General features: G+C 36.6%; 1 protein-coding gene across 2 annotated transcripts in view; it reads right to left on the bottom strand.

Annotated features, from left to right (window-relative positions):
• Positions 1 to 14,630, bottom strand: part of COG6 (component of oligomeric golgi complex 6) — a 60,636-nt gene that overhangs the window by 29,709 nt on the left and 16,297 nt on the right. For both annotated transcript variants that reach the window (XM_080377107.1, XM_080377108.1), the window contains exons 5-10: positions 11,423 to 11,534; positions 9,320 to 9,402; positions 9,015 to 9,085; positions 7,797 to 7,890; positions 4,057 to 4,185; positions 3,853 to 3,944 (exon numbers count right to left, since the gene is read on the bottom strand). In XM_080377107.1, coding sequence (XP_080233233.1) covers positions 3,853 to 3,944; positions 4,057 to 4,185; positions 7,797 to 7,890; positions 9,015 to 9,085; positions 9,320 to 9,402; positions 11,423 to 11,534 — 581 coding nt within the window. The remainder of the gene's footprint in view (positions 1 to 3,852; positions 3,945 to 4,056; positions 4,186 to 7,796; positions 7,891 to 9,014; positions 9,086 to 9,319; positions 9,403 to 11,422; positions 11,535 to 14,630) is intronic.

Below are 14,630 nucleotides of genomic sequence, written 5' to 3'. Positions count from 1 at the left end.
CGATGTGTTCATGGCATTGTTACGAATTAAATCATGTAAGTACCTCCACACTGCTGAGTGCTGCAGCATTAGCAAATGCTTCCGCCCCAGCAGCAATTGAAACTCATCTTTTACAGAATTATATACAAAAAAGAATATTGCCCTATCTTACCATGGAACACAAATGAATTGTTGCATGGCAACCAGTACTGTCATAAATCAATCAAACTGAAAGCAACAGATCTTCAAGCTCTCACTTCAGTAACAACTCAGAATAGATTTATGGAGAAAGCAATACTTTAATTCTAATTTAAAACTTGTCAACAGGAGTTCATCTTCAGATGGGACCCATGCAATGAACAGTAAACAAACTGACTGTGACATGTGATAGAAATCAGGTGACCTGAAGCTATATTTTGCAGATCTTATTTCAGACTAAAATAGATTACCTCTGAGAGTAAAAATTACAAAAGATCAGAGATCTGTGCCAATGTCTCTTTACACCAAGATACGTGAAAAGGCACATAAGCAGAAACAACTGAATTCAGTGTGGTGGCTGTAAGAATTTCAGCATACTAAATCGGTAAGGTAATAAAACCATCTTTTTATGTTTGAGTATTGATATCAAGGAAGAAAGCAAGATTACAAACCACAAGATGTATCATCGTCTGTTATGTAAAAGCTAGCTCCCAGATACACCCTAACAACTTAGAGATTTTTTAGGAGGAACAGTCACACTTTTACTGTTCATCAATATAACAAGCACCTAGCACATATTTGCAATAGTGTATCTAGATCAGACTGATTTAACAAGTTGCTGGGTATGAAAGTTTAGCTGAAAAAATATACAAGTTCAAATATCAAAGGACATGGAATTACAATCTTGATATATCACATGCTTGTGCCTTCAAATATATTTTCATGTCCAATTAGAATATTTTAGATTCAGCAAACACTAAAAAGAAATGTTCCAGCACAATGGCTTATATAACAGTTGCAAGTATTAGTATGTCACACTGACATAAAAGAAATGTGGAATAAACCTCAGAGACCCAGCATCACTTTTAAAGAACAGTTTATTATTGAAAATATACTTCTGGCTGCCTGCTACACCACATATCATTTTTGTCTGTGTACCCTTCTCTAAGGGAGAGATCCTTCCTGGAGTTCATTTGGCTTCTGCTTTCCAGCTGGGTTCCTGTAACTCCATGAAAAATAGGTTTCTACTGCATCTCTTAAAAAGAATGCCTGCAATTCTTTCTTTCAAGTGGAAGCCCTCTGTAAGACTGGAAGGCTCCTGTTAGCAGAATACCTACGCTCCAAAGAGGACAACCAGATGCTTAATGCTTGCCCAGTACAATGCAAAATAGTTAAACTTTTCTGAATGTGTTTGGTGCTAAAAATTTTAATAACATTTTTGGTCAGGTTAATTTTAAACAGTTAAGATTTGCAATCTTAAAATTTTAAAATGTTCTAAAAGCTATTCTTACATACTTAATTATGGACTACATAGTTTGTTCTCTTTAAAAGTAAAAACTGGGATAGGAACATTTCTCCAAAAACTTAGCATTCATGTGATTTTTCTTCCACTGAGACCAAATTCACCTCTACATCACCTATAGCTATACCTGTGCGTCTTTTTGTGGGTTCTTTTTTTTAAGAAGAGATGGGACTTTTTTGTGTAGCTGTGATTTACCATGTTCTCCAGAATCCTGAAATTACACTGAGCTTATAGGAGAATTTAAACAGAAATCTGAACTCGGAACAGAGACACTTCAATTATAACAAAACCAGTTCCCTCTGCAGAAAGCTACTCAAGTTGAAATTAAAGTTAAACCACTTGACTGACCTAACTTTAGACCCTCACTTAGGTGGTCTTTATCTGTAGTAGTTGCTTGGGCTCCCTCTATAGGGAACAGGAAAAAAATCCAAACAGCTGTGATGAAAGTCTGCAGAAATGCCTACATTAGACCTAACTTCTGTTGGGAAGATCTGCCCTCTGGAGATGCAAATATCTGTCAAATAAACAAGATGTCAACTCTAAATTGCTAAGTGAAATTAACTCAATCTCCGCTGTAGCCAGCACAATCAGACACCTGAAGTGTGTATGATAGCACAGGGAATTTAACTTGAATCTCCCAGTACCACAGACACTGTTCTCACTAATTAGCCACTACCAACTCAGGATCTGTATTTATATAAAGCCTATAATCCCAAGGTACTTCATAAGGTTCAACTTCCCATAAATGGTTCTCGTTAAACTGGTGGTATCCCATTAAGTACTGTTTTGTCTTATCGACCTTGGCACGTAACCATCCTTATCATCAAAAAATTTTCCCCAAAGATGCAGAGGAATAGTTAATGGACAGCACCTCCCAGGTATTGTTGTTCCCAATACGAAGCTATGAATCCCTCTTTACATTTCTTGCAAACTGTGATGACAAACCTATTCCTGGAGAGCTTAACAAAACACACAATTTGCTTCAGACAGAAATATTCCATCTCTTGTTGATACTTGTCTCTTGGGAAAAAAGTTTTGGCCTGGGGATTATTTTTTTTTAATTTCCCCAAAACATTTATAATTTCCATATTCTCAAGTATTTTACTCTGATCTATAGCTGAAATGCTCTAAATATATTTAATTATGTGGTCATAGTACATCAGCCGGACATCCTGTCAGAAGGCCAAGGGATTTAATAGTTAAATAAAGCACTGCATGAAGAAGTGGGAGAATTTCAGAGCCAAATACAAGTCTGGACAGCAGCAGTAGCCCAGTCGTTATAGTAACGTCCTCCATGAGACCAGCTTTTCCTGAAGAACTCTCCAGTTACAGCAGAACCATCAGTCATCTACAAAGAACTGCCATTACTTCTTCTATACCATAAAACCATCATGAGGCCTGCTTTCCTGCCTCCCTGAGATACTGTCAGTAAATAATACTAAATTCACTTCTATCGTGTGCTTTAACTGTAGTTACAAACCAGCATTCCTTCAGTTTGATTTACAACAGCTCCTAAACAGCCTCCTTGCTCATAAACTATTAGGAAAGTCAATTAATACTTCCAGCAGTAAGGAAAATGAGAATGCATATTCACTTTAAATCCCAGCACAGGACTCAGGACATACAGTCTGAAGAGCTCACCAGATTAAGATCCAATGTAAGTTCAAGTATGTTACAACTCAGTACACATGCTTAATTTATTAAACAAGTCTTTGGCTGAAGCTATGGAGGTCAATCATACTACAGCTTCTACAGGATAAAGGTACTTAAAACGGAGAAAAGGGGCTGAAGAATAAGCTTGAGCATTTGTAGTCCTATTAATGAAGGACAGCTTTGATATTAAAAAGCTTCACACGTCTATGAGTGGCCTACTTTGACCTCCATAAACTTACAATCATGATACATGACCAAAGAAAATTCGATTTTACTTGTACCATAGAAGGAAGAGAATTATAGAAAGGAGGAATTATGTTTTTAAAAATTACTAAACAAGCAAGCAAGGCATAACAGGAATCCTCAAAATATCAATAAGCAACCCTATGATAATGTTTTCAGAAAGGTATGTATTCATATACATTACAGATAATTTTTGAACTGTCAACCACAGTCTAAATATGTCCCTTTGTAATTTCTGTTTAAATCTATTATAAGCACAGTAAAATGGAAAAGAGTGCATGTTGAAATACTCTTCTTCGTTAAAGGCTTTCTTTTGGCAAAATGTAACCACCAGGTATTCTGAACTTATTTCTAGGAAAATCTAAGCTCAGACTCTCATAACTGAAGCCCAGCCTAAGAAATAAATCACACTTTCTGACTTATCACAGACTTAGTTCCTATCATTTTCCAATTTGTATTTTAAAATCTAGTAGTACCTTGAACAGTTACAAGCTTTAACATAGCTTCTAGGTGTTCTTTTTCAGAAGCTGTAGCTTGATGCAACCAGGCCAGCATGTCTCCTACATACCTAAATAAAGACAGAAATTTTTCTGTAAATCACTGGTTTATGGTGTCAGGCATTTGAAGTGCCAACAGGCAAAAAAAGGATTACTTGATATACATTCTTGCTTGTACTGTACCTCAGAGGATCATGGGAGTGCATTTCAATAGGGCGGGGAGTACCTCCCAGACCTCCTCGAGTAAGAGCATCTATAAAGCCACGGACTACAGCGCTCCTCCTAGCTGTTCCAAACTCATCCAGCGTGTACCTGTTAATGAAACATGAAAATGGGTAAAACAAACAGTTCACCTCATCGCAGCTTATTAGCTCAACTTTTAGCTCAGTTAACACAACCATTTTTATAGCTCTAGAAATCTTGTGTCAATACTTCTACTATGAAGCATTCAAAACTATCTGATTTTCTTGACTCCTCTAAACAGATACTAAAGATAGCTTTTCCTTGGTCCTCCCATTCCATTTTTCTTACCCCACACAAGTAAGTAAATGAAAAAGCAGCTTTTCTATTTTTGTATATATAAGCCTGTATAGACAGGTTTAAGACTCCTGTTCACATGTGGTCCAGCCGACTGACAGAAGCAGCAACTTACTGCACTGCAACACAAGGCTTTCTCCTCCTTCTAGGTTACCACATTATTAGTAGCAAAGAGTTATTTTCATCTGGTAGTTGTTCAGTGGTTTTAATCAAATAAGTCTTAGATATTTAATGGATGGACAATTACAGCCCAGAGTGCATAATCTCAAATGGCTTTCCGGTAGTAAAGGAGGTACCAAGAACACTCGTGGCTCATTTTTGAAGCAGTTTACCTTCCTGCTGGGGCTGAAGCACGATAGCAAGTGAAAGATGGGAAATGAACACTGCTAACATCCCTGCTACATCTGCTTAAAAACAGGATTTTTGCAAGCCATGCAACACCTCTGGTTTTTGAAAAAATGGATTTAACATTTTGAACAAAACACACAAATTACAAAGGAGAAAAAGAAAGTAAGTGACAGTTTATTTTTTTAATACAACTGAAGAAATGCCAAAGAGTAAGAATGGTGTCACTTACCAATGACACCAAGCAGCTGAACAGATATAAAAATATTAATAATAAAACACATTACTCGCTGACTGAAGTAAAATGAGTACTGCATTCATGATTAACAGGTGTGAAGAAAAAAAACCCACAAACCAAACTGTTTCAAGTATGTTCCAAGTTAAGTTCAATTAGATTTCTATAATGCTATAAGAAGTCCATGGGAACCTTCAGTTTTGCTCTTTTCAATCTACATTACTATTTGAGAGAGGGCAAAAAACCACGCCGAAGAATCCGAAAGTTTCTGTTTAAATGTTTTTCTTCATACACTGTATTTGTTAACTCAGACAATAATTATCTGCTATACTAAAAAGTCTAATGAAAAACAGTCTTTAATAAATTACTATTTACAAAAAAATTATGCAATTAAAAGTGGAAGAGATCTGTGATCTGCTGACTACCCACAGGCCAGGAGTAGCAGTATTGCAGTGAAAAATCTCCAAGTGTTTGTAGAAACCAGCTAAGCTTTTTTTCTTCCCCTCCAATTAACAGCTATATAATAGAACATTTAAAATGCAGCAGTAAAACAGACCTTGTGATCTTACTAGTTTTGAAAACAGCATTTAATAATGATGATTTTCTTTTTAAAAGAAAAATAAAACTACTAATTTTCCTTTTGCTCTCAGTAGAACAGGGTATAACTATTATAAAATCCTGCACCTAAAAAAATTTAGTAATAACTATTATTTACACTAGAAACACAGTGTTTACTACTGTTCTTACATATTATTCATGTTAAGGGAACAAACCAATAGTTGGATTCTTTTCAAGCCAGGTTCAATTTTTTAAAAACACAGCAAAGTAATGATCACTGAGGGGACAGGAAGGAGGTGGAGAAAAAGCTCTGAGTGATGATGGAAGAGGAAGACTGCTCTGAGCTATGATTCCATGTATTTTCTACGCAACAGTTTTCAATTCTTCTGTTAGAACCAGGAAGTGAAAACCAAACTGAAATGTTTATTTCAGATCCCTACGGACTGCAGTTCCCAAAAGTCCATCCACAGTGCAATCTTTCTGCCACTTTAAGTTCACAAGACTGAAGTCAATATAAGAAAACAAGAATGTGTAGCTTTGTTTCTAAACTGCCCTTCTCCATCTTACTCGCTTTCACCCAACCAAATCATAATTTTTATCAGATGCAAGGGCAGTGATTCAGAGGAAAAGTGTTTCGTTCATACAGCCCCACATTCTTCTCTGACACGTTTTTTACATTTTAAACTCAGCAGTTTGTTACATACTAAAGGTATACAAAAATTTTTGGAAGGGACTAAACTACATCTTAAGATCTAAGGTGTAAAGCATCAGTACTGCAATTTTGACAATACTGTTGTAGCAAGTAGTTAATCATGATAATCTATGATGAGAGACATACAGCTGCATCTTCTACAGCAACGGTTACTTTGCCTTTTTGGCAGAAGGAAAGTTCTACCTATAAAGTTCTCCCTTTGGTAATGCTAGTTCTGCTGACTGTGAGAGAGGCGTCAGAAATAAGATAAAGTCTCTTTTGCAAATCCATTTTAAACTGGCCAGCTGTGGATATACAAAAGGGGCGGGGGGGGGGGGGGGGGAAGTCTGTGTGTGTGTGTGTGTGTCCATCCCATAAATATTAAGAAAGCAAAACAATGGCTTCATGAAGTTTGAAAGTAACATACTTTAACAAAATATTTATTACAGAAAATATAAACTGTATCTATCAAGAATCCTATAAAATGTTGTGAAAATAGTTGTGACTGATCCTTTGCAGCTGTCAAAGAAGGCCTGGAGGAGAGGATGCAAGAAAGGATTCTGCAATCCCCAGCTGTGGCCCAACGTACTGCAACACACTACATGCCATAGCTGGAGTGGTCAAGTGACACCACCTCTCCCTCACGTTGACTAGCAGAACTCACTGAGCATGCTGAGATGCGCACTCTTCTCTCATACTGACAAAATTTTTCTCCACTTGCACTATGCATTTTCCCTGTGAAGAGCTCCACGGAGATTTACAGCTTCACACATTTGACACCTTTAAAGGTAAGGCTAGCCTTTTGAAGACCGCCTAGTACTCTGCTGTCTTGGGTGCCTGTGGCTAAAAGTAATTTGCAATAGTTGTAAAGTGTGATGAATGCATTTAAAAAAAAAAACTTAAAAAGCAAAGCAGCATAATAAATACCTCTTCAGGTACGGTCACCCCAATAAAACCAGTTCTTACAGTGCCACCTCGTGGTTAAGTTGTCTCTACTAAGTACCACTTCGTTTACATTAAGTTGCTTCAGCAAATTCTGAACAAGAACTGAACAGTAGTATATTTTTAATATGTAAATACCCCTACGCTTTAATGGCCCACATTTAGCAGACTGTTTTTAATAGATTACTGTATAACTCATAATGGAAGACATTCTTACTACCAAAAGCACTTCACTAAGACCTAATTAGCCTTTATCAATTTTTCACTTTGGGAATTTGAGACAGTCACATACTTTGGACAGCATTTTGCAGAAACACCTTACAATGAGAGCAGTAGCAATTGACAATTCATATAGATTAAAATAAGAACAGTCTGACATTTTACTTTAATTAAAAACCACTAAGTTGTAAAAAGTCCAATGACATTTACTATACCATAATTATGTCAAAAAGACTTCTGAAATTTAAAGAAGTTGAAATATGATTTTTTATTTTTTAAATATCTTACACAGAAATAAATTTCCACCATCCCTAGCACTGTAATTTATGCCCATATTTAAATTTTATAGGCTGGAAATACTTATTTCTGTTAGCAATAATCATGAAGATTACTTACTTATACAGGACAGGTCTATCTTGTAAGGCTTCCATGGCTTGAGCAAGAACTGGAGAAATGTCACATGATTCTTGTGTCAAAGTCCTGCATTCATCTATAAAATATCAACACAGATAAAAATGCATTCTTTACAGTGTAATACCTTTTATAACAAGCTTTTTATAACTCAAAGGTTTTCGAACTGAAGCCTTCAGAATACGCTACCTGACCTAGTTTGTGTTAATGAAATTGAACTCCCCCATAAGCAGTACTTCACTGTAAAAGGGATGTTCATCACAAAACTCAACAATAATAAAAATTAAAGGAAGCTTAGTATCTGTTTGCACCCATGTACAAATGTTAAACCATTCAACCATCAGAATTCTGTCAGGCTCCTTTATAACTGTTTACTGCATTCCAGGTAAATTATTAAGAAAAAAGAGAGCAAGTATTTAAGCAAGCTGTGGGTTTGTTTTGTTTTTTGATGTGTAGGTGTTTGGGTATATAATCTTGTATATTCCATGCAAGACTGTGGAAAATCACATAAACTAAATCAAACATCCGCATAAAATTTATGATTTTTCATTAAGGTGAAACCATAACCATAATTTGAGCTTTCAGCATGCACAGAATAACAGCTAACGAATATAATATTGCATTGCACCAGCCTCTTTTCACAAATCCTCCTGTCAATGACTTATGAAAAGAGAGAAGTCATAAAAAAAAATATGTTTTACACTATCAATATGTTACATCAAACACTGATGCTTGGATCCAGAGTACACAAGCAAAAAAGTAATTGCCAATGCAAGTAATTGCATAATGCAAAAGAGCATCCTGATAAAATAAGGTGGGTATTTTTAATTTTGAAAGGTAACAAGCCACTCCTCCAGCTAGGTCTTACTACCAAATTGTCAAAAACAACTTCCCTGTAACCTGCAAGAATATGAAATGCAATACACTTAATTTGCTTAGACTACCAATTGGTAGTAGTTCTCTGTGGAAAACCATCCAAAGATACAAATAAATAACACACTTTTACAGAGATGAGATTGACCCCAAAAAAGGTGAGAAACTCCAATTAAATATTTGGTTCACAACAAAGCCTTCACTAAGAAGGAAACTCAAAGCTCTGTTAACAGATCTTGGAAAAGGTTTTTGCTAAGTTCAATTCACATCAAGGAATTAAAGGAATCATCATAATAATACTCATAAACATAAAAACATTCTTAGTCCTACTTTGAGTCCATCTGTAAAGTCGTTCATAAGATGTCTCTTGCAGTAAAGCCATCTGTTCCATAATTTCCAAGCTATAAGACAAAAAGATTTTATTTGCAAATACTACTTTAGGTAGTACTAGCAAAGGCATGTACAAATCAAACACATAATTGTTAAAATTATGAAAATTTAAAAATTTATTACTATTCTTTGGGTTCTTTGTTAAATACTCTGGGTAGTGATATGAAGTAAAGAACGACACCTTGCTGTAACTTCTGCTTTTAACTAGGAAACGGTTATCCTGCACTCATTTAAGTAGCACTCACCCTGCCCTTTGCTGATTTGTCCGGAGTAGAATCTTGACATCATCGTGAATTTGCTTTACTCTTCCCAAAGCTTTGAAAAAAGCCTAGAGTATATTTAAGAAAGAAGAAAAAAAAAAAAAGAAAGAGAAAAAAAGCACTGTTTAGAAACAGTTACTTCTCATTCAAATCTCTTAGCACTCTGTACTCCCTATCTCAATTCCATATTTATGTTCCTCGCAGGTCTGTGTTCCATGTGCCGCTTTTAAAACACAAGGCCCCTCTGCTACTTCTCACCTTTCGTTCCACCTTAAGAGTCTTAGGATTTTTTTCTGTCCCATTGCATCACAACAACTTTCTCCCATTAAAAAAAAAATAAATTAATAGCAGCAAACATGTGTTCTTAACCTGTTTTTTATGTAGCATATATGTGGTTTACATTTATTAGTTAACACTTTGGGGAGATTTTGACATTATTACTATGCATTCCATCATCTTCTACCCATTTCTACCCATTGACATTGGCAAGTAAAGAGCAAAGTGAAACGTTATAAAGTACAATGACCACAGGTTGATAGTTTCTGTTTTCATATAAGGGGGTAACAATTTCTAAGAAAAATCAAACATTTGCAAGAGACTAGACCAAGGTTTTCCAGGACAATCTTTCCCCACTGAATAACTCAGCAGCAGCAGTGAAAAAAATAAAAAAACCTAGAAGGCCTGGACTTATGGCCAAAAAGGTTATTTTGTCACTCTTTCAGAGAGCAAATGGAAATCCACTAACAATTTCAAACACATCTCTCATTTTTAAAATATCGTGGAGGAGACTAGCTAATTCAGATATACCTGTTTGTTCTGTCTTTTGTGACTGGAACAGTGTGCCTCGGGAAAGCAGAATTTCGTTCTGGCTCAAGTCACAAAAAATATACATTTTCTAAGCGAAGCAGGACACTGTCCTACTGCCTGGCATCAACTGTGTTGAAGATCATGTTTATAAAAACCCAAATCACTCTTCCTTCACGGAAAAAGACCCACAACAAAACATTAAAAAATTGCCAAAACAGAAGCCTAATTTAGAAGACTAAAAATGTTTTAAGCATGCCGGTTGATTCTATCATAGGAGAAAAGCATACATGTGATTTTACTGAAATCTGCCATTTCAGTAGCCCAGCTATGATTATAACTCAGTTACTTCTGCACATTTTTTATACAGATCAAAGTATCAAAAGGACTAATCCTCATTCAGCTGCAAACCAAGCGCTGAACAAATGGCACAGTCCCTGCAACATGTGCGTTTTTGAAACCTGAATGTTCTTTCACGGTAATAGTCAGTACAAAAGCATACAGCAATTACTCAAGTGCACAATCGTTTAACACATTCCATTTATGCTCTCATTAGCACTGTTTATGGTTCTCTGTTCCACATCTTTTATAATGCTTTAACTGCAAACTGGATGGCTGTGGAAACGAGATAGTATGCCTCAGGTAGTCTACATTTAGGTAAAGATTCTATGCAACTACAACAATAAAAAAATCTATTAAGTATACACAATTCTCTCATTACTCAGTTTGCTTTAACTGCAGAACAATGTGCCTTCTTATTCAAGCCATAAACATACTCAAAAACTTGTTTTGGAAGGTGCCTAAAAGCGAATCAGCACCCAATATCTTCATCAATCAAATAATGAGGGAAAGACTCAGCTTAGATCAAGTCACTGAATACCTGTATGCACACATATGCAAAATGCACATGCACATGGGTAGTACTACGTATTAGTGAAGCACTGAAAATCCCTCATTTGCTTTGTTTGAGTGTGATTACATTTTAAAACGTCTTCACTGAATACTCAGACTTCATAAAGGCTTTCTGAAGTGTAGAACCACACGATAGCTCATTTGCTCTTAAAACTCATTACACAAACTAGAATTTAATGTTGATTTTCTTTCTTGTTACTTAAATCTTTCATAACACATTTCAAATGCATCAGAAATTCACCATGATGTTAAAAGGTACATTCCTCCATAAGAAATTAAATTACAAACTGATAATAAGATCTCGTGTACAATTCAGCTAGGACGCTTCTACATTTTAGTTCAGGGCAAAGCTTTTAATGTTCATTGAGCTACCTCAGTAATTGGCTCATCTTTCGTGCCTCGGAGCAGGTTCATTTCATCTGGTGTCAGTTGGAATTTTGCTATGAACGCGTCTGCAACTTGTGCTTTCATTTCTAGTCTCTGACTGTAATAAAACAGAGTGAAGAGGACATTACCTTTTTATACTTATCTCAGACTTATTTTACATATTCATACTTTTGGAAATATAATCAGCATTAGAAATTGGTGTTATTAAATTCCAATAGTACGTTCTTGCCATCAAACACTTGAGTTGCATCCTCACATACCATTTTCCATTAAGCTTAGACAGATTAATGAGGAAAGATAATACAAAGGTAAGTTAGGAATTTGAAAACTAGTAGGTTCTTTAAAAAATATATTCCTTTAGCGTTTGCATCACAAGTTATCTAATCCAGATACTTTGTGCTTGTACAGTTGCAGTGCTTGCAGTTATTTCTTTCAAATTCACCAAGGAAAGGACGGGGTTTCAGTTCACGTTTTCCAAGAGACACAAAACGCTGGAGCACCCAAAATACGAAAATGACCACTTTTCTTATTAATCTACTTTTCTGCAGAACAGGTTTTCTTTTCAACAATACAGTTGGGATACAAACTTACTAGTCTCACAAGCAATCGAAACGTAAGGGCTCACTCTCTTGTTGATTGCCCTCCCTGAAACAAACGCAGCGGGGACGTAAGGTGCAAACGCCGTCTTGTGGGCAGCATCTTTTTGCACACATTTTGTCACACACCTTACAACCACAGGACCCAAATTAACATAGTTGTATTCCACAGGAAGGGACTGGAATTCCTGTAGCAACAGAAAAATTGCTGAAACTGTGGTTCGAGCACACAGCATTCCAAGAAATAAAGACTACTTTTTCAGGATACTGAGAAGACCTAATTAGTTATTTGTAGAAGAATAAGGCTCAATTACTTTACAACCGTTTCAGCTTCCAATTTAATTATTGCAAGGTAAATACACTATTATTATAGACTGGTAAGACAGGCAAGTACACTTCTAATACTGACTGCAATAATTACATTTTCTTGCAAGATCAAAGCTTGAAAAGCTTTCATTTATTTACCCCTTCTCTACTATCCAACTATTGTCTGGACTTCACTCTGCTGAAGAAAACTGGCTTCCCTTCTGTAGAAATGTACAACTTTCCCATTCTGCAGTTCCACAAATTCTTTTAGGGATAAGATTAAATGTTTTGCAATTGTCAGTGCTCTAGGATACTGAGCAGTGAGAAGGAGGGAAACATAAAATCCAACAGTGTTTTAAGAGTAAAATTTATGCAAATCAAACAGGAAAGCAACCCAGTACTTTACATTACACAGAAAACACCTAAAGAAAAAGGAAAACCAAAACTCATATGCTTTAATATCACATCCTTAATTTATAAGTCAGGTTTCCCCAAGGTCCTATGCAGATATGGCTATTTTGCCTTTACATCGACAGTTTTGCCATGCTTAAAATCAATCTGTTTAATTTTCTATAAGTAAATTCTACAATTACAAATTCAGGGTCTCCGTGAAGCTGAATGTTTCTCAGAGAAGGAACAAGAACGACGGAGGATGATTTCAGCCAACTAAACAGGCAATGATAGCAGATGCATCCATGAAAAATTACAGTACTTTCCAAGCAATCTGGTAGTAGTTCACTGTAAGCGAGGAAGAATAGGGAAGAAGTCTAAAAAGAGAGGGCTCAACAGTGCATACACAGCTTGGAAACAAGAAAATGCAGGTACAGGAAGAAAAGAAAGGCATTTGGAAGAGAGGAAAGAGATTGACAAGTGTCACAATGGTTTGGCAAGGAGGTAGAGTCAGTCTTCTAGAAGAAGGAATGGGTCGTGGGGAGAAAGAGGTAGGAGAGAATGGAAAGTACCAAAAGGCTCTGAGGGCAGAAAGGGGAGACGTGTGAGGTGATGGCTCTGAAGGGACTGAAGTTGCTCCATCTTCTTTTTTAATAACTTTATCTAGATCTTTCATACTGGAGCGAGGCCATGCAAGACCATCTTCAAACCCAAACAGACCTGGCACTGTTTTCCACTGCTAATGCTTTTCTGACACAGAAAGTGTCGTAGCCCTCAACACAGTGGAAGGAGAATAGAAGAATACCATTTTGAATACATTCAGTACATTTTCAGCAGGATGATTAGGTGATAAAATCTGAAGAGAGGAAGCCATGGTGTAACTTCAGCTGGAGATGGAGGACAAAATACCAAGAGAAGCTGCCTACAAAACATACAAGAATTAACAAGACAGGAGGACACTAACAAAAGAGTATTTTTAATTAAATACTAGGCTTGTGAGAGATTTTTTGATGATAACTGTGTCATTCTCACAACACAGATGACAGATGGATCAGCTCTGCTCTGCAGCACTATGTTCCATCATTGCAACAATGCCTGAACCATGCTGCTTAGGTTGCCTCAGCCACCCCTGCCCTGTGCTGCCCCTTCCGCTGTACCAGAACTGTTGTTTATAGTGTCATGTAATGAACTAGATCAGGGAACAAATCTGGCAGGGAAAACCCAGCAGCTTTTACTTTATTTATTGGGGGGGGGGGGGGGGGGGGGGGGGGGGCGGAGGTTATATGTATTCTCTAATTCAGTTTACTACAGGCTTGCACTAAGGGACTGTGAGGTACTAAGTTCTGTATAGGCAGATCCCCTGTACTACTAAGTGGTGTGCCAGTGGCAAGGGGGCAATGACTAGTTAGCTCACTGCTGCTATGAAACCGCTCATGAAAACTACACTTGAGAACTCTTCTGGGTATAAAAAGAGGTTGTTTCAATAGTCTGTTACAAGAAGTAACAGTAACAATAAAAAAAATCAGGACCCTCCCCTCTCAACCCCCTGCAAAAACCTAGGGGCATATGACATAGCTACTCAAACCAAAAACAGGTAAGGACACTTAAAATTTCACTTAATGATGGTGCTTTCACCATCACTGGATTTGCTTGAAACAACAGACAATGTAATTTAGTGAATTAATTTAATAGTTGCTCTGAGTCTCTTCTCTTGTGATGGGAATCTCAATTTAATATAAAACCACCAAGCTGAAAATACTTACAATGGATTATCCCTACCTTTAGGGAAGAGAAGGAATGTAGGAAAGAGGCTAGAGAAAGCAAAACCAAGACTTTGGTTTCAACTGAAACAAGAACTCCCACAAACACAGGAGCAGATGGGATGTTAAGAATTTTTTCTG

This window comes from Falco punctatus (assembly GCF_963210335.1).
Source record: "Falco punctatus genome assembly, chromosome: 2".
Classification (NCBI taxonomy): domain Eukaryota; kingdom Metazoa; phylum Chordata; class Aves; order Falconiformes; family Falconidae; genus Falco; species Falco punctatus.
This window is presented reverse-complemented; position numbering and strand designations above follow the sequence as displayed.